This window comes from Molothrus ater, chromosome 1, assembly GCF_012460135.2.
Source record: "Molothrus ater isolate BHLD 08-10-18 breed brown headed cowbird chromosome 1, BPBGC_Mater_1.1, whole genome shotgun sequence".
NCBI classification, from domain to species: domain Eukaryota; kingdom Metazoa; phylum Chordata; class Aves; order Passeriformes; family Icteridae; genus Molothrus; species Molothrus ater.
In genome coordinates, this window is record NC_050478.2 from 128,610,779 (window position 1) to 128,632,269 (window position 21,491).

General features: G+C 37.5%; 1 protein-coding gene across 4 annotated transcripts in view; it reads right to left on the minus strand.

Moving 5' to 3' along the window:
- The window catches only part of FZD6 (frizzled class receptor 6), a 67,383-nt gene continuing 45,892 nt past the window's right edge, over positions 1-21,491 (minus strand). For all 4 annotated transcript variants that reach the window (XM_036406414.2, XM_036406415.2, XM_036406413.2 and 1 more), the window contains 5 exons: positions 10,528-10,724; positions 6,668-7,685; positions 4,194-4,342; positions 2,525-2,953; positions 1-2,036 (listed from right to left, as the gene is read on the minus strand). In XM_036406414.2, the coding sequence (XP_036262307.1) occupies positions 1,880-2,036; positions 2,525-2,953; positions 4,194-4,342; positions 6,668-7,685; positions 10,528-10,709 (1,935 nt within the window). In that variant the 5' untranslated portion in view covers positions 10,710-10,724 and the 3' untranslated portion in view covers positions 1-1,879. The remainder of the gene's footprint in view (positions 2,037-2,524; positions 2,954-4,193; positions 4,343-6,667; positions 7,686-10,527; positions 10,725-21,491) is intronic.

Here is a 21,491-nt window from a genome sequence, read left to right on the forward strand (position 1 = left end):
TACTATACAACAGCATATTTTATTACCAACAAATACAGTAATAACAAAACTACTGAACATGTGTATAAAGTTACCTGGTTACAAACAGAACTAGAAAAATGAAGGGTATTTTGTGCACCTTTTCACAGGAGGTTTTTCATATCTTTCCTACTGTCCACTCAGTAGCAAGAATTCTGTGTACTTTTAATGGGAAAATTCTAAAAGAAAGAGCATATCCCATTGATAGCAATAAATTACAAATGCTAAAATGCAGATACTGTAATATAAAGGTAAAAAAACTTCATTTTTAATGCATGATGGATAAAACAAATAACTTTGGTTTATCAGAACATAGTTACTTTTGTTCCAGCATTTACATGTCCTTTGTACCATGCAATTTTCATTGTTCAATGCATCACCATGAATGCTGCCCCAACTCACAGTCATTCTCTGCCTAATACCATAACATTGAGACACATTCTTATTAGTGGTCAAATGCAAGATGCTGGACAGTTTTACAAAATGCACTGACATTTAGGTTTAGAAAACAGCAAAATCTGTCTCCAAATTATCTCAAGTAACAAATCCCATTGGCTCTTAAAAAAAATTGACTCAAATGAAGTCAGACAATGAAATTGTCATCCACATCAGCAGTACTTGCTCCTGAGAACCACCTAGCATAAGAAAGGCTATATGTATTAAGGCCTTTTTGATTTAGAGAAAATATATTGCTGTAGCATAATAGAAAATTAGGCTTTGTAGAAAACTAGATTTTGGAGGAAAAGTACTAAGGCTGTCTTCTCTGTAAATAGATTGTTAAAGAAACCTGCATATTCATAACTCACCAGTTATTCGCAGCAATTATCTGCAAGATATTTCTTTATAGAATTTTTTAAAAAATGAAGTTACTCACTTAGAAACAGCACGAGATGAGCTCTCACTGCAGCTCAGGACAAAAGCCCCAAGCCTGCACGTCAGGCTGTGCCTACTGAGCCCAGGAGTCTGAGGTGTCCCCTTTGTCACCATGCCCTGGAACACCAGGCCAGGAGAGGCTCCAGGAGGCATTTCTCTGAGACAGAGCTGCACCTTCTGCAGCATCCCTAAAGCAGGGCCTGTCTCACCCCAAACATCAGTGCATGATATGGGTAAAGGTCCAGCCTGCTTTTCTCAGAACTGTGTCACGTTGGCTGATCACCAGGGGACTGCTGGCTTCAGCAACACCCTAAGGGAAACACAGGAACTTTCCCAAGTTTGTACATTACATACAAAAGAGCAATTCTAAAGATTTACCTTATGCAGTCACTTATTTACAAAATTCATTTTTATGTACAAAATAAACTGCTATAATTTCAGATTCCTTTTCATATTCAGTGTACAAGCTACCATAAACCAGTGCTATAATTGATACAACATGATGCATCATTTAGAGTATTTAGAAATTTGTGCATCACTTACTTAAGTGATACTGTTGTTTAAGAGACAGTAAAAAAGAGAAAAAATTACAAATTTTGAAAAATATTGAAGAGGCAGATGGAATTTTATACCTTGAGAAGTAACAGTGCTTTTGAAGCATTATTTTAATGCAATTCATTACAAAGTGTTCTTTATATGAGGAATAATATTTGTCTCTCATCTTTTTCTTACATTATTGCCATGTCCTACAGAACTTCAATTTCCATTAGTCCTGGACAGGATTAAATACAGTACATTATTGCTAGCTGTCCCCACAACAAAACATACATTTTTAAGTGCAAAGCAGGATATATGTGTTTTTAATAAGGCACAGAATATCCATTATTTCCAGTGTAACAAAGAACTCATGTCAGTTCTATACAATGCAAATGTTCATATAAATTTTCAGTCTTATGCAATACAAATGTTCATATACATTTTCCATCTTTCAAGGATTAGAACTGTTTCCTGAATCCAACTCTCTTCTCGTGTCTGAAGCTGAGTAGACAAGTAGTGATATGGAAGGTGACTGTGGGACATCAGGTATTTGGGAACAGCTCCTTTGCAGTGAAGGAGATTCACTAAAATCATTTTTAGGAGTTATTCTGTAAGTAAAGAAAAATAAAAGACAGTAACTTTTAAGCACAGTTTAATTTCCATTACACTGGGAAAAAATTGAGTAGTGAAATCATAATATATATTCAGCTGTATTCTTTTCAAAAGAATGCAGTAGAGTTCTGTACACTTTTCCAAGCCTACAATCATCATTGCTCTTTTTCAGACTCATCACCTCTCAAAGTGATTGCAGTGCAGACACAGGTTTCTTGAGGGTCACTGTTCAGCAAGGCAAGAATATCCTACAAGCTGAAGCTCCAGCACACAATGCTTAAAAGAAAAAGAAGAACCCTACAAAAATACAAAACAGCCCAGAAGCCAAACATACATGGCCACAGTCTGCAAGTTCTCTTGACAACTACTGAAGGTCAGGTGCATCCTGAGAGTACCCTGATTCTTCAGAGAGAAGAAACAAAACACCAACAAAACCAGTGGTAATATGTAGAAACAAAGAAAACACTGAGTTCAGGAGCCTTACCTTCCTTCACCTACTCTCTTAATACTCTCAGCCAAAGTACTCATATGGCAGGTGCTGTCTGCTTTGTTTCTCCTTTCCAGCTGATCCACGGTCAGTTTAGCACTGGGGAACATCTGATCTCCGCTGGTTTCACCTTCCTCCACTCTTCGCGCGGATGCTCCATCTGCCTCCATCTCCTTCTCAGATGTCTCTGGAGAGCTTTTAATTTCTGCCACAGTTTCTTGGCTCAAGTAATCATGATTAGTGATTGCTACTGCAGAAGTTCCATGATTTGTTGTGCCACCTGTACTGGTCCCCATTGACTTTGAAATGACTTTCAGTCTGTGTGAAGTTGACTTGTAGTGCTTCTTTTTATGTTTAACTTTGGAATTGTGCCTCAAGAAAAATTCACATGATTCTTGCAGCACTCTTCGACTCTCGCTGATTGGACTGGAAGAGAGTACAAGCACATCACTGAACAAAGAGGATAATGTTAGCTATAATATAATAAAGAGTAGTACACAAAACCTTGAAAGAATAGCAACCAGTGATGCAATCTGAGCTGGGTGTTAATGAACACAGGGAAAAAATTATATGTGAAAAGAGGAGGAAAATCATAACGGCTCCAAAGTAACTGTCTGTGGAACAAATAAATACAGCAGATTTCTACATTTCTTACTTCTGCAAATAGGTCCAATGACTACAGTGAATTAATGATCTACTAGAGAGAAAAGAAGAATTAGCTCATAAGCAGTTGCATTACCAACTCTATATAGAGTCAACCTCCTCCAAATGAAAAAATATTAGCATTGTAAAAATAACTTCATTATTTTTAAATCCTTGTAGCTAAAAGCAATTGACATCTGAAACACAAGCAAAAATTGTACAGGAAATGGAAAAAGAGGGGAGAGGGAAGGGAAGCTATAGATTCACCATTGAGGAATGGAGATGTAAAATAAAAAGACCTTAGAGACTACTGCCTTGGGAAAACCGAAGAAACAAAATTATCTAAAGCCACAATATCATTTATAAGTAACAGATAATCTGAAAAGAAATAATCAAGACATAAAAAAGAATTGAAAAAAGCAACAACTATAAGAAATGGAGACAATATTTATAAGCTATTTAAATCCACAGATATAAATTTGCTTAAATTAGGTAATAAAACGGAATTCTTCTGTTTAATTAAAAAAAAAAGGAACACTAGATTAATGCAATAAAAGTGGTAGTAAGGAGGGTTCAATGAATATTAATTTCAAAAGAAGACAAGCCTGGCAGAGGAGAAAAGAGAATATTATTATTGCATGACAGTAAACATAGTACTAAGTACTGTGTCAAATGAGGTGGTCACAACACCTGAAAAGAACTAAACTGATGGCTGATACTATCTTTCCTCCTTTGACTGTGAACCAGATCTGTATTAGCCAATGCTAAACACAGCAACACACCTTCTGCTCTACAAAAGAGAAATCAGCAGAGGAAAATATTTTCTGTCTTCTTGAGACTGTTGTTAAAGGGTCAGTGCATATTTAAAACTTCCCCAGATTCCAGTGGAATTCTGCTGATGCTCAAAGCAGCATTTATAGTCTGAGGACAACATTTTGATTATCTGAGCTATATATAAAAACACATGTCTGAAAGCCAAATTTAAGTTTACGCTTTAAAAAAACAGAGAAAAAAAAATTCTTACTCTCTTTTGCGGTTTCTGTTGAAGAAATTGGCCCATTCGGAGCAGGTCTTTTTACTTCCCACCCAGAACACTGGAGATATGCCAACAATTAATGTCAGCAAATATTTCATCAGAAACAAAAATATTTCTGGTCTTGCTAGTGCTTTTGCCTAGAAGATAAAAAAAATTAATAAATGCAAAGAAGAAAATATACTCATTGATTTATTTTTTTAAATGAAGAAAACAAATACATTTCTTAAATGAGAGACTTTCTCCTTATGACTGTTGCTCTTTGTTGAGGCTTGTACTGTGGACAAACATCAGACATGTACAGACAAGTCAGATGTGTTAAGCTGAATATACACACAGAAGAGATCTGTCAGAAGGAATTGCTTTTCTTTTAAATTGAAAGGAAACGTAATTTTGGGAGTAATAGTATTAATAAAAATGTTCTCCAGAGGTAAATATGAAAGATTTATCCCTTCAACTTAAAAGAAACAATAAGTGGATCACAGAATGGTTTGGGTTGGAAGGGACCTTAAAGATCATCAACTTCCATCCCAGATGCCACAGGCAGGAACACCTCCCACTAGACCAGGTTGATCAAAGCCCCATTCCAGCCTGGCCTTGAACACTTCAGGGATAAGGTATCCACAACTTCTTTGGCAAACCCGTTTCAGTGCCTCTCCACCTTCAAAGTAAAGGATTTCTTCCTAATATCTTCCTAATCTAAACTTACTCTCTTTTCAGTTCAAAGCTATTCCCCCGTGTCCTGTCACTACATGCCCTTGTAAAAAGTCTCTCTTCCTCTTTCTTGTAGGCTCCCTTCAGGTACTGGAAGGATTAGTTGGGAGTTAATCTGATTAGACAGCATCTTCAAGGAGCTGCAGGGAACTGCACAGTAGCTGTTTATTGCAAATTTAATCCACCTATTTGCAGAGCTGTATCATAGGAGCTGAGACATTTAACCCAGTGAGAGATCATTATCTTCAGCAGTCATGCTGCAAGTTTAATTTATGCCACTTGTCTTATCTGCCAGACCCATCTATGAAAGCCACTATTTTTGTTAGCCAGGCAACATTAGCTACTTCAGTCTGGTTTTATTTGGTTTTCATCTGGCAAATGTAACAAAAGTCTACAAGCCAGCTCAGATAAGCCAAGGCCAAGCACACCACTTTGAGCTATTCCACAATTAGCACACGCTGTCTATCATAGGGACAGATCCCATAAAGTAGATCTTTGTGTAATATTTAATGTTGATATTTCTTCCTTCCAATGGGTTAATTAAAGGCTAAAAATACATGCTCTGTGTTATTATGCCAAGCTGTTATATTTAAGCACCACAAAACAAATTTATTGATTATTTTTAAAGCATAAAAGTCTTGTTTTCAAACTTGTATATTCTGAAGCATTTAGGTTTATACAGAGCTCAGAATAAAACCCACTGAAGTCAAAATACACTTGTTAAGAAACAGCATTGGAAGCCAAAATAACTAAGTAGTCTGTGAGCTGCGCTGCTCTCAGCCTACACTGACTTCAATCCAGAGGATACTAAATGGTGTTTAAGAATGAAAAAGGTCAATCCTGATCATTCAATAATGCCTGTATTTCTATTCCTCATTTTTAATGATAGTTTATTGCAGCAAAAAACATAGATGGGAAGTGTAATGCAATAAAAGATGACACAAGACACTTGCATTTTTAGTGATGCTGTCTTCTTATATATTTGTTCTTAAATAGAAAGAAATAATACGTGTCAGTATACAAAACTCCCTGCAACTGCAGAAAATTTATTCTACTGAACATAGGCAGATTTAATTTAAAAGTCTTTCCAAAGAAGTTGGATCTTAAGAGGCAAATATTAAACACAATCACCTCCACAATTTTAGTTGAGGTTTTTTTCTTTATTTGCTTTTTGTTTTGATTGGTTTTTTTAATAAAGAATTCTTTGCATTTCTGAAAATCAGCCTGCAAACTATAGCTATTGTGGAAAAAAATATATGGGAAATTTGTTCTGTAATTTCACATGGTTTACACTTCTACACTTTAAAGAAAAAAAAAAAGTGATTCTAAATCTGTGGTTATAAGCAGCATTTAAAATCCAATTTAGTCTAAATTTTTAAGAATCCTTATTTCAGCTTCAACCAAAATTGATGAAAATTCAACTTATGTACTTTGATAATGAGCTTGGCACTGAAGTACTAAGCAAATGCTTTCAGAAACAAATATTGTGAAGAACAACCCTCCTCCATCACAATTGTAACATCAAGTTCAAAGATTGCAAAGAGCTATATATTCTGTTAGAGATGCAAGTTGAATTTAATTGCTGAATGCTACCAATTAGATTAAAATTTTCAAAGCAAAAATAATATTCCATTGTTTTTTGACTTGAAAAGGAACTAATCACTCCATGTTTTTGAACTGATTACTCATTGCATGGCAGATATGCATAAGGGTTTTTGCTAATTAACTTTATAAAGGAAAATGTTACTTGCCTGATAAGGGCAAGGAATATGGTACTGGTCACAGTGGTCAAACACCCAAGTAGTTTCCCAGATCTTCCGATTCACCAGTTCATAAACGTAACATCCGAGAAGGGCTACAAGAGGCACCAAGTACAACCCACTGAAAACTCCAATTCGGATCATGAACTTCTTGAGCTTCTCCTGGTTCCTGCCGTCGTGCTGAATGACCTGCCGCACGTGGTTCAGAGAAATGATGCCAGCTAAAAGGAGAGAGAGACCGAAAAACACACAGAGGCACAGCGGCAAAAGCACGAAGTACAGCGAGGCATCCAGGTCGTAGAGACCCACAAAACAAACTCCACTGATATTGTCCCCTTCCACTTTGTTCATTGCAAGGAGCATAATGGTTAGAAAACCAGGTATTCCCCAGGCAACTGCATGGAACCACATGGCCTTCTGTGCAATAGCTTCACAGCTCCATTTTCTTCCTGCTGCAAGGAACCAAGTGATGGTCAGAATCACCCACCATATAGTTCCTGCCATAGTGAAAAAGTACAAAACCATGAAAAGGACAGTACAGGCTTTGTTCTGGGAGCCAAGAACAACTGTTTCACCAATTTCTAACTTCTCATCTGCCTCATTACAGGCAGTTCTGTTCCCAAGTAAAAATCCAATAAAGTACATTAGAGAGACTATGCTGTAACAGACAGAATAATAGATGATTGGCCTCTCTGGGTATCTAAACCTTTTAACATCAATCAGAAAAGTTAGGAACGTGAACAGTGTAGCACAAAGACAAAAGATTGAAACTATTCCAATAAAACTTTTTGCCACATCCAATTCATAATTCTTGAAGTACATATTGGGACATGGGGGTGCACACTGATCAATTCCTAGAAACTTGTAGCCTTGTCCATTGGTAGTGTGTAGGTGTCGGGGACACCAGAATCCATAATCCCTTCGGATCTGGCTTGGGGTCTTCTGAGTTCCATGTATGTTTGTGGTTACAGCAGCAGTGGCAGGAGCAGCCTCATCACAGTTGATTAACCTGAATAAGTAAAGAGAAGAGGAAATATCTCAATAGCCCTCATCCTCAACTAGAATTGATGCCTTAGGTTTTAGCTTTTATATTTTTCAGACTCTGTACTGCTTTAGTGTGTAGTTCTGAGCTTCATATTATGAGATGGTAAGCTCTCTTCACAGAGCAGCTAGACAAAAACAATTCCTTTCCTAGCTTGGAACCAAGGACAACTACCCAAGTTTCAGGCCCCAGAGCATAAACAACGTGGACTGAAGAGAGAAAAACAAGAAGGATGAGACTTCATAACCTAAATCTAAAATTGGACAATTAACTCCAATATGCTAATGGACTAGAACTTATAAAAGTGAGAGACCTCGTGACCAGTTGTCCATTTTGTGACCATTTGGGTTCATCTTGGGTGTAGCCCTGGCTGGGCTCTTGTGCTGCCCAAGGTGTATCCATTGAGGCCTTCTAATAAATACCTGCTTTATTCTTTAACTCTATCTAGCCTCTGTTCTAGGTCAGCCTTGATAAGGCATCAGAATCACTTCTTATAAATATGAGAAAAATCTGATCCTAAGCACTATTAAATTTTATAGATGATGCAAATGTGAAATGATGTGAAAAAAAATCAGATGACATTACAAAATCCAAACTTCAACTATTCTAATTTCAGAAGATTTCAATTGCATTTAACTGTTGCTCTCTAGCTTTATAATTTATGAAACACTACTCAAATTGCAATCATTCTACACTTTAAAATTAAAATTATTATTATGTAAAATTTTACATATGCACATAAAATATTTACAGTATATCTTTTTTAAAAATGTTTGATAACTGACTGTTTGTGACAGCAAAAAATCTTGTGAAAATACAAGCTTCCAATTAAGGAAGAAGACAGACATCACACTTGATGACTAGTACATGATTATTAGAATTTTTTGTGTTGTACTGCTATTTCATTACCAACAATAAACAAACTAACTGAAAAAAAACCTAAGTAGAAAATGCAAGCACTGTCAAAATTATTAGTATTGTCACAATTTTCTAGCACTGTGCTGTTAATTTAAAAACTGCTCCAGGGTTTAACTGGACACAGGATGTGATCTTTTTATAATACTGCCATATTAGTAGTGCTGGATGTATCTTCAAATAAGATTATGTAACTCAAGCAGGTAAGCATTTGCTCAAAATGGGATTGATGGTCACAGGCCTTCCAAGTTTAAATGTACATTAAAAGGAACAAGTTTCGCATTCTAGCTTTTAAAGTGTAATTCTGTTACGTTGACATTCTTTGTCAAACACTATTACAAGAGCCTCTCAATTCAGTGTCCAAGCTCAGCTCCAGCTAAAAACTTCTTCAGTTCTGTGTTTTACTGCCTATCATGCTGTCCAACTAAATCCAGACTAATTGTTAAGAAAACTGATTCTATGGCAGATTCTCTCATTAACCACAGGCTGGAGCAGTGCATGTGGAAAGAGAGTGAACTTCATTCACTCATTGTCTTAATCAGCTTCATGTTCATCTGTAAGAATACAGAAGTGTGGACTTCAGTATTTCAGTTACATGCTCACACCAGCTCTTCTTCCATGGGCTGCAGAAGCAGGATGTCTGCTGCTCTAACAACATCCTGGACTTCTCAGAACATGGACTTTTCAGTACTGGCTACCAGGGAGGTATAACTTCATATATGAACAGGAAAGGTTCATTTCAGTAAACAGTATTAAAATAATTTGAAGTTGCACTAAATCTTGCAAAAAACATAATTTGATTTTAAATGTCATTTTAAAGATATATTGAATAATTGCATTCACTTGTAATTGTCATACTTTTTCAAAATAATCCTTAAAGATATCTGCTGGCTGAGGGGCACTATTGTCACATAGAACCCCACAAAAGACGGGAGAAGTTAATGCCTCCTTGTCTTAAAACTCCACAACTTCTATTTTTCTGAAGAACTATGGGAAATGGCATTAATGTCACTTGTCATATTGACTCCAGTACTGATCTCTACCAGAAGTCATCCCCAGGACAACTGTCCCAGCTCTCCCTCAGCCCCATCACAGATTAGCAACCACTAAAAATTGAGTTTCCAGTCTCTGCTCCTTTCCTGCACCTCTTGACTGGATGCATGTTAACAAAAAAAAAAATCTGGCCTTAATAATTTATAAATATCCACAGTTGGAGGTCATAATCTCAAAAAGATTGCATTGGAGTGTTTCCAGTGGTTTCCATTTAAAATATATAGAAATCTTTTCCCCAAATGAAGTATTAATTGTCCTCTATCTGAAACAGACATGTGAACACCTTTGAGGAAAAGGTGACACTTCAAAAAAGGGAGTTTTGGCAGGCAGTACAGGAAAAGCAACACAAGACTATGTTGGCACACTTAAACAGGGGCAATGGAAAGTTTCTACTATGCAATGTTCTGGGTCTGTTGAAATACAGAATATTCTACATTCCATCATCTTATGAGCAGTTACTTCTAAAACCCCTAATAAAGTAAGCATGATCATATCCCTAGTTTAGAGATCAGAAACCAAAGCAAAATCTCTGCTGTAACATATAATATTTAAAACTTTTAGAAATGTACAGTGAAAAAGCTACCTCTTGCCAGGATGTGATTACTGAAAAGAACTGTCGCAGAGCTTTGTTGCAAAAACTGTCACAGGCAGAAAATGCAGGTGATAATTTGAATAACAAAAAAGTTTTAATAAAGAAATAGTCCCATGCATAAGCACTGCAGGGTCAGCATAGTAAGGAAATTACTGCGAGGTGATATTTAATAGTCTGCCTCAGATTTTCAACTCAGTCTGTGTGAAACATGAAAATACCACTCCCACCACCTGTCAATATGAAAAATACCTGGTACATTCCAGCTCTTCAGGCCATGCAATTCCAAAAGTGTCCATCAACTGCTTGCAGTCAGAATACACTTTCTCACAGAGGCTTCGACAGGGGTGAATCACGTGAATCTGATCTAGGCAGGCTGGGACAAAGGCTCTGCACAGAAATGTGTGGACGTCTGGTGAACAGTGAAGATTCATAAGAATAAGGAAAGGCTACAGGGAAGAAAAAGGCTTTGGTTAGCAATTTTTAAAAGATAATTCAAAGCATCAAAACTAACTTTCATCACTAGGGCTTACATTTAATCCTATATAGGTTTTGAAAAAATACTAGAAAATAGTGTTTGTTCAGCAGTTCTGAAAAAGCAAAACCCACTGGCTTGAGTGGCAAGAGGCTCTGTTGGCACTTCCAGCCCAGCCCTTGTCCCAGGATCTTGGACAAGGATCTTTGGATTTGGCTATCCAAACTTCATGTTTCCTATGTGACAACATTAGAAATCTGAAAGGTATTATGAATGCCCAAGGTATTTAAAAATAAAGTAAAACATTGAGTTTCTTTGTACATCAGTCAGCTTCTAAACAAATGCCCTGAGGTTTTCTAAGGTGTGTCTGTTCCTGTAGTTCCTGTTAGGTTACATTTTCAGTCCTAAGTGGTGTGATATACTCATCTCTCATGCTAATTAAATTTAGAGCTTTTTTTTTTTTTTTGTTAATGAGGTCTAAACTCATTTTTAAACATCTCATTTAAAATCTCTCTCAACATGACTGAGAATTTCTTTGCCTGGATTACCAAGTACCAGGCAGTGAGTAAAGAGAATGCATAGAATGAAGTTTAACTTTTTCTGCTCAATGCATTCAATTGCTTATTCACAGTCAGACAGGCTTTTAAGTAAAAAAACCCCAGCCTTTCTGTTCTACATTTTCTCAGCTTTATTGTTAGGGCAAATTATTTTGCTCAAAATACTACCATGTGTGCAAATGTTATGTGTGATGTTAAACAGGAACAGTGCATGCAATTTTCAAAGTAGGTCAAGCTTTTAGTAAGATTTTTGTTTAGTAAGAATTTTATTTAATTATTTCCCATCAGTATCTATGTCTTTCAAACATTCAACCAATGGCTGTAAAAGGAAAGATTAGATTCTGAGTCCAGAACAGTATCCTTACTTTTTCTAGCTTTTAAGCATTGCATATCTATCTATCTGTCTATCTGTCTATCTATCTATCTATCTATCTATCTATCTATCTATCTATCTATCTATCTATCTATCTATCTATCTATCTATCTCCTTACTCAAGAAGCAAGTATTGCTACTGAACGTGCAGTTTAAAAGAAAAGACATTGCTAAATAAAATTCCCTTACAAAATGAAATACCTACAAGTCCTTAAAGGACCTTGGTAATAAACACAGGAATGTATGGGGAGGAAGGAAGAAGATAAGGCAGAGCAAGAATAACATACAAGTGCTTTATGACAAACCAAAAAATGCTGGCAGTACCCTTCAGAGCACTCCAGCTCTGTGCTGCATCTGCACAAGCCATTACAAGAGGCATACATTAGTCTGACCCCCTCTCTGAATGCCTCCTCTTGAGTTGCCTTTGCTGGAACCCTATATTTGAGTATTTCGTGACAAGGACAGAAATGCAGTTCTGGTATACTGTGTTCCAGTTCCATAAATTGGATTATTTCCTAAAGTCTGCATCGCTTCAGATAAAAAAAGTACTCAGGAGTTTACCTTAAATGAATTAAATTCCCTTTGCATAATTATGATGCTTCCTTTCTTCTCAATTCTTAATTTGTATTTGCTCTGTTCTTCCCGGAACTTAGGATAAACAAAATAGCCTGGGTAGTCATATTCAATTGTTACAGAAATTGAGTTTATTTTTGACATTGTCTTGCAGAATTTGTCTTGATTGTTCTGAATTCTTCCTTTTTGTCACCCACAGTTCATCTCATTCAATAAGAAGTAAAATTAATTTTCTAGAGCAAATTTTGGACTACCAGCCAAAAACTTTTTCATCAATCTTATCTAGAAAAGTAAAGATTTTTTAAAATCTCAGTATTTATATCAATGAAACTGAGTTTACCTACAGTGATATTTTACCAACTATTTTCATAAGCAACTTGACAGTTTCTAAATCGCATTTTCCAATACAGAAAATAGGCTTACATATTTTAAGCCTGTTCCTTTGATACAGAAAATGAGCATAAAGAAAACATCCAGAGAAGAAAGTCAGGACATAAAACTAACCTCTACCACTCTAACAGAGTTTCTGTCATATGAAGCTACCTAAAAGCTAAAATAGCACAAAAATCACAACATGTATAATGGTATTGTATATTAGAGGCAGATAACGAATGACAAGCAAGAATAAAATGCTTGCATTTGCATAAAGAGTTTTACTAAAGCATGTGGTCATTGTCTAAACACTCATTTAAAGAGTATATTTTATTTAAATGCAAAACCACCCCAACAGATAAATTTAAAAATTTTTAGGAAGAATGCCATGTTTAGCCTATATTGTAATCAGAGCAGTATTCCAAGGACTTGGCTGCCAAGAGTAACTGTCCTTACAATATTTCTTTTATTTCTTTCAGCTTGCTAAAAATATTTACCTTCTGACACCTGAAAGTATGAGCACAAGAGCAAGAAGTTTAATGTTCTGAAAACACAAGCTGACCTCCTGAGTCAGACCATCCAGCTGGACACCTCATTCCCCCTGGCTGGTAGCAAGGGGGCTGTAATAAGACAAGCTGACATCTCTTCCAGTTTCCTACTAGCAAGGGTTTAGGAAACATGCTGCACATTGCAACACAACCACTGTGTTGAGAAGAGTGACAAACCTTTCTTCCTAAAATGCATCTTCTCCCTTTTTCAATCATTTATGTTTGAACCCTTTGTAAAATACTACAGCAATAAATTGTCCAGCATAATTTAAACAGACATTGGCAAGAAAATAATGCACTTTATCTGTTTATTGTAACTCCTGGTTTTGCAGCCCAATGTGTGTTTTGACAAACAGGTAACAGATTGCACTATACTTTTTCCTTTCCATTTTGTCTTCCTGCTATAATTTTTATAATATATTTATATATTAGTATAGTAATGCTTTAAATTTTGATTTCTGCTCCTTTTCATAATATACTTTGTCTTCTATTTGCCTTGACTAAATTTGAAGACTGACATCACATTTCCAGTGACAACGAAGACTTTCTGAGTGACAGTAACTGGTAAAATACTGTGCCCACTCACTAGTACAGATAATGGGTGTTACTCTTCCCCCATATTTATTACTCTGGGGGTTATTTTCCCCCAAACTTATTACTCTGCATTTCCCTACCCTAGATCATACCTACCATTTTATTGTCCAGTTGCTTCTAGTACATGATCTCTCTGCAATTCTTTCATCCCATTTTGTTTTCTCAGCACATTCAGTACCTATCCCTCTTCTAGATCCATTTATGAATTAGTTTGTTATCAGAGGTTTCAGTACAAGTAACTAAGGGGAACCACTCCAGTGATTTATTTGGTATAGCATGAAACTATCAGCTCAGGATTTAATACCTCTTATTGGGAAAAAAACATTTATCTATTTATTTATACCTACTTTTCTTCTTGTGCTTTAGGCAGGCATTGGAAAACAAAGTCTACAATGGGTTACCAGCATAGTTTCTTAAAAATATATAGGCTGTGAACATGTTTTTGGAAACTGAAGTATATATAATCTGAATTATCCCTTTCAACAGAAGCATGGAGTCCCTCAAAAAACTAATAGATTTTACAGCCAATGAGTTTTCTCAACCAAAAAAAAAACTCTATAAAACGTAAAACTTTGCCTCAAGCACACACACATGGAATTTGTAAATACAGATTTATTTTCAGCAACTGCTTACTTTTACCATTTAAGAACATCAGAAGTGTTAGTGAATTGTGCCTGGAACTCTGCTAAAATGAAGTATATTTAAATGTGGGCTTCACTTCCAGCTAGCCAAAATGGAAAAGTCTGCTCATAGAAAATAGTATGTCTGTGTTTCCATAAAAGCAAAATCTTACCAAAACCAAAGTATTTGCTCCTCCAGCTTCATAGTCTGGAAGCACAAAGTAAAGCCAAGATCACAAGCTCACTGACAGTAAAATTCAGTTCTTTCAAGGACACTTTATCTGAACCGTGGATGTCCCAACCACAAACCACATTTTACCCACGTGGTCAGCTGGGTAAATTGCATGCATGCACATGCTGGCGTCCTAAGCATGCAAGTCTGGGATTAAACTCACAATCTTATACCATAATCCTCCTCTCTTCAGGAAGTTCAGGGTCTGCATGTGGCACAAACAAACAAAATTCGCTCTTCCAGGAAACCAAGGCACTTGGCATTTTAAGCATTAGCAACCACTGCCCTGTCATATGAAGAAGAGATGAAAATCTGCACACTGGGTGATGAGAATGCTAAAAATAGAGTGAAACTACACTCTTGAAAAAACAGAAAGGGAGCCTCACACAGTCAGTGTATGTTCTAAAATATAAATTCTCATCTTCTTGACAATGGGAAACAAAACTCAGTAAATATAAGACAAACTAGAATACAGTAACAATCTTTTAAAAAAAACAACAACAAAAAAACCCAAACTAACAATCTAATAGCAGCTGTAAAGACAAAGATGATGTAGCCTGTAACAGCAAGAGGGGCATGCCTCAAGCACTATCAGTGAAGAACCAAGGAGTGGGATGCAAACTTTCCACTAACAAACATGAACACCTTATGAAGTCTAGAGTCCTTACAAGGTGTGTCTATGTTAAATTATCTCCAGCAGCAAAGACAAGCTACCTCAGAAATCCAGTTATGGTGTGGTTCTACAAACAGTAACACAACAGAGACAAGTGAAGACAAATGGTGCAAAACACAGAAAGAATGTCTAAGTGCAAACATGTCCTTAAATGTGCTTTGCCAACAAGTAAATTGCAACCTAGAACTATATATGGATCCTGTCTGTGCTCACCATGCTTCTCTGTTTTGTGCTTAGTAGGCTTACAACTGCAAGACACAAGAGAAACAAGTTCACTATTCCATGCAAACATTTCAAATGCTTGTTGTACCTCACCTCAGTCTGATCCTAGAGAGAAGCATTACCAGAGATGAACAGTCTCTGGGGTTCAGATGTATGATAACTACCAGCATATACCAAAACAAGTAAGTGAAAATACTCTCCTGTACTCTGCTGATCAGTGTCACAGAGACACTTTCATAATATAGAAAACTGTGGACTGAAATATCAAAGTCTTTGTTACAATCATCCATTGCAAACCTTCATTGTAAAAGACAGGAAATACCTTGAATTGCACAGAGGACTTGAGCCTTTTTTCAGCCACTGGAGTCAGATACCGTAGACAGTAAGAACCTGCTCTCCTAACCACTGGGCTCTACCTACCATGTGAAAGCATTTAGCTTCATTAATCTAGTTAACATTGAGGTTACCCAAGTTAAACAATGACAGACACTAACTGTTGCAGTGTTAAGCCATGTCAGCTCTTTGATACATATGTTTTGATTAAAGGAACACTACAACCTTGTTGCTTACAGAATTCTGTATTTCAGTCACCGAAGCAAAGGCAGGCTTAAATCTGTATTTCTACAATTTTACTCCACTGTGTACCTCAGATTCCTACCTATACTAAAGATATACATTGCTATTCATGTAACTATGTATCTGCTTTAAAGGAAATAACACCCACCTAAATAATGAATAATTAGAGTCATAGAACATCTCAGATTGGAAGGGGCTCAGAAGGATCACCAACTCCCTTGCTTATTGCAGGGCACTTTCATGATTAATAATTAAAAATTAATTGTTAATAATTTACAGTACCATACAAACAAACCTACTATCCAGTCACTAGAGAATTGAAGTATAGCCTCAAACTCTAAACCAAATATATTTAGAAACATGTAAGTTTTCAGATGTGATAGTCAGGAAATATAGCCACTGTCAATCACAGTGCATATAACCTATCTCAGAAGAGGAGACAGTAATTACTCTTTCTACTCACAGAGCTACACTAACAATCTTCACCGTATCTTTAGCCACTTTTACAATGATAATCTGTTTCCATTAAAAACAGTGGAGCAAGTATGGCACGGCTGATTTAATCCTACACTATTGTTACAATGGAGTTATTCTCAACTGGATGCACACAAGATTAGCATCACACCCTGAGGGATTAATGCCTTCATGCAATTCCTAGACAGACTGGCAAGGGTGGCAATTTGCTGATGGCCATAGTGAATCAGCTGCCAAGAACCTCCGACTTCTAGTTCATGCACAATTAACTAAGTCATGATAAATAAATGTCCCAACACATGAAACTAAATGAAGGATGAAATGTACAAGTCCAATAGATTCAAAGCAAGGTTGAGAAAAGACTAGCTTTTTCCCATTGGAAGTTACATTGAGGAATTTAGATCAAAGGCAAGTTAAATACGCTTAATTTGGTATGTAAGGATTTTGCAGGAAGCTGAGGCAGTTTAAGTGTCAGTGCCTTGTTGCTACATGCCTGTTAAAAGCTGCTACTTAACAGAACTGCAAAACAGGAACATGGGAATGCACAGAAACATTAGTGCAATGTAAACCATCCTTTAAACCAGCAAGGAACATGGTATGAGCTCATCTGAGAGCCCATATACACCATGTCTCTACCTGAGCTCTGAGTAATAATCAACTACTGCTGCCAGCAGCAAGTATCAGCTGTAATCTGTATTTTCTCAATTCAGTTAAAATTACATGGGTAAACCAACAAAAGTTATTCAGGACTAAAAGTCACCATTTATATTTAGCTATAATGGATATAAGATGTATAGTAAATCTGAATACTTTTAAGTTTAATACGCATTATTAGTGCATCTTGATTTGACAGAGGTAAAAAGAAAAGCATCAAACATACATGAATTTGACTTCTATTTTAAAAAGTTGCTTTAAAAAAAACAACATTACTTTCTGCAGCTTCCACAATAAACTAAAAGCACATGAAGTTGTGTTTAATCTAAAAGCTTTTCAAACATTTTAAAAATGTAATCAACTTAACATTTACATAGATAAGAATGAAGTATTTTGTCAGAGTACAAAGTAGGTTGCCCCCGTAGTTTAAAAGACAATAGTTTAAGTTTCCTACTCCAGGAAATCTGAAGTTCAAAGAGCTGGTAGAGGCTAGGGGTGGTGCAGAGAAAGAAATGGGCAGTAAACAAGCAGTGGGACAAACGATGCCGTTCTGCAGAAAGATGTTTGCAAAGATATAAGCTTATTTTTGTCCTTCAACCGAACAGCAAAGGCAACACATGCACTTAGACTGTCAAAGGGCTGTGAACAAAGCCTGGGCACAGCCCCGTGCAGTGGCTGATAAACCCGACCGTGCCCAGCAGCGCTCCTCCCACAGCCGGACGGCCGAGCTGCCTGCAGCGGATCAGCGTTCAGAGGGCAAAGGATGGCAGCTGATCCCAAAAACCCCTGTGCTGTGAAGTGCCCCGGCACCGGCAGAGGGCAGCCAGGTGCCCCTGGGGGCGGGACTGAGCTTCATCATTCATCACCCGTCCAGGCAAGAGTGCAGATGCCGGGCTGGGCAATCGCTCAGGGAGCCCCATCGCTCAGCAGTTCAATGGATCTGCAGCAAGAACGAGACTGACTGCAAACTCTTCACCATCCCTCCTCCAACACAATATAATATACATACATACATCATATATATGCATGCAATATACATACATACATATATATTATATATATATATATATATATATATATACACACACACACATGTGTCTGCATACACATCCTGGTCTGAACTTTCATATTAGCTACTCAAAGGTTATGGGAATATTAATCAAAAATCCTACCAGGGCAAGGAGAAAGCACATAGGGGAATGCTTTCAAAGGTTGATAGGACAGCAAGGCACTCATGCACTTTCAAAAAAAGGTAAGACAAACTCCACAAAACTACTCCAATGCCACACCTTGGCACTAAGGTTGCCATTGACACTATAAATGGGCACAGACACAGAAGGATAAAGCAGGCTATTCTGCTTCTTTACTTTTATACACTCTGAATGGTTTTGTACTAACTATACAGAGCTGCAAGATATTCTGAGTTGGAAGGGAATCACTAGGACCAAGTCCAACTCAAGAGAATGGCCCACACAGGGATCTAGCAACAGAATTTCTTTCTGTAGTAAAACAACTTAATTCCATATTTTCTCTTTAAGTATTTTCACATGCAAAATAAAAATACATATATGCCTATATTTTTAAGTATAGCAAAGGTTATAAACAATACAGACAGGAATTTTACATCTCACTATCTGAAACAAACTAAAGTACAAGTATTTCAAATACTTTTCAAAATAGCTTATGACCAAAATCCACTGCACTTTTTTGTTCTAACCTAAATTATAACTTGACCTAAATTATAGATATTCCAGCCTCTGCAATTTACAGTCTTTAACAAACATGAGAGCTTTTTCCCAAGTGTTACAGAACTGAACTATTTTTACAAAGATTTTCAGTTATACATTGTATCTGATTTAGGTTTTGCGTAAACTAGACAGCATAAAAGACAGAAAACTATGAGTTAACTGAAGGAAGGTATAACGCAGGCCCTCAGACATCTGAAGTCTAGACAAAGCTTCATTACATCTGGACTGCAGTAGCATAAGAATCTCAAATCTTAAATTCTCCTTGTATTTGCCATGTGTTACAAGAGTACATGGATTTATTGCTAAACTTTTGTGCAGCATTCAATGTAAAGCATTACCTGTAATAACGTTGATAGACAGTCTTATCTTTAAAAAAGCCCCCCATTTCTAAGAAATTCCAGCAGAAGTCATTACTGCTCTGGTTCCAAAAGTCATCCAGATTTATGCTTCCCCCTCTCTCTGTGAGCAAGGAGACACACTTCAGCACAACAGCACCGCCCAAGTCACCAGAGTAGTAAACCTGCACCGTTTCTTTCTTCCCTACTGCATTTTTGAGCAGTCTTAAATGAAAACTTTAGTGGTCTTTAAAAAAACAACTTTGTTATGATGTAGGAGATATCAGTCAGGCATGCACAAGTCATTTGACCAAGCTGAAGCCCATGAAGCTGCAGTCACCTACCTCAGCATCTGCAATCATTACCTCTGTCTGCTGCTTTCACTACTTCCAGCTGGTCATACTTTGAGACACTCCCTAGCTTTAAAAGCCTGCATCAGACACTGTTTCCTTATTGTTAGCCCACAGTGCTCATCTTGGTGACACTTCCCTCATTACCCTCCCTATTTCTCCTGTTCTAAAAACCTAAGGCCACCTTTCCTTTCTCCCTGTCACGTTACGATTTGTGGGCCGCGTTAACCTTCGACATTTAATATTCTGTTTGTAGCTCTGTGTATAATCCCCAGCGAGATCCCCCACCCAGCTGGATTCTTAGAATGGTGCACCTTGTACCTTCCTTGCAAGAGCATTAGCTCATGTGAAACAGTATGCAGCAGGGACATGGCATCCTAGCAAACAGGTATTGCTAGGTCACCATGAGCTGGATGGGTACAATCCCTCTCCAGAAAAGAAATGCTTTTAATTTTGCATGCAGGAAAACTGTGTAGAGAGTTTGGCCACTAAGTGCTTTGTGGCAGTAGAATCTGGTTATGCAGGCCCTCTGGGGAATACAGCATGAGACAAACTTGGAAGGATGTGGTTATTCTTTGAAATAACTTGATCTACCAGAAGTTTAAGTACAGGAAAGGTGGATTTTTTTTTCTTCCCAGGAAGCTCTTGTCTAGAGGAAAGGTATCTTCAGTAAGAGGACATCCTTACTGTCCTACAAAGATTGATCATCCAGGCCTCTCTCCCCTCATCTACAGTAGCTTCTCACACAGCTCTTACACACCCCTGCCCGCCTCTCCCAATAGCTATGCAGAAATCCAGCAAGTCTCCACTCGTCTACACTACACAGCTCAGAAAAAGAGGGCAGACATATGCATCTTTTACTCTGGCAGACAAATTACCAACGTGTTACAGCAATCACAGATGCACACAAATACACAGAGAAGACCCAAAAAGGCAACCATGTGACAAAGGAACTATGTTTGCCCCTAGGGGCTGGTGAATCAACAGTCAGCACCGAGAGAGAGAAAAAGGCAGCAAATTTTGTGGTGCAGTTACTCCCACCCCCTCCTCTGGAATACAGTAAAGAACTAAAGAGATGACACAACAGTAGTCTTAGAAATTGTCAGCTTTAATCACTGCATTGTCAAACTAGAAAAGAAACCATGGACATGTGACCACATTCCCCATCCAATGTGGTTATTTTCTGGACCATTTGCTTTTATGGTCTTTATCAAAGAAGGCATAGGTAATATCTTGTAGCCAAGTTATCACTTTGAACATCCATCCTGCAAATGGAAAACTAAGCCTCCATTCCACCTCCACCAGCAAAAAAAGGCGCCTGAGCTCCATCCAGCCTCCTGACCCATGCAGCACTGTGGGCAAAGAGCATCTCACACCCAAACACCACAAAGCTCGCTTCAGAAAGACATCAGGATCCTCTGCCATTCTTAGGCTAGATTCGTAGATGACAAACATCAGGAGCCTTGCAAAGATGTCCCACAATGTACCTTGCTTTACCACATCCTTCAAGACTACCCAGTTGCTGTTGCCAGAGCTGCTGTGGGCCAATGCACTGGGTGTGAGTTGTTACCCAGTTGTTGATCTCACAGTTTGACAGCTCACAGACAGCAAAGGACAAACAGTGTGGACCACCAGCACACAACAATATACAGTTCTGTCCTACTTGCCTACTATTCAAAGAAAGATATGTGAAGATGACCTTCAAAATCATGGTCACCACATTACCCTCAGCAGACCTATCCTACCTAATCTAATGCTCGGTTTTACTAATGACCAGATGAAGTTCACAAGGTTCCACTGGGCAGCAGCCACTTCCACAAAAACACTAAGACAATATGGA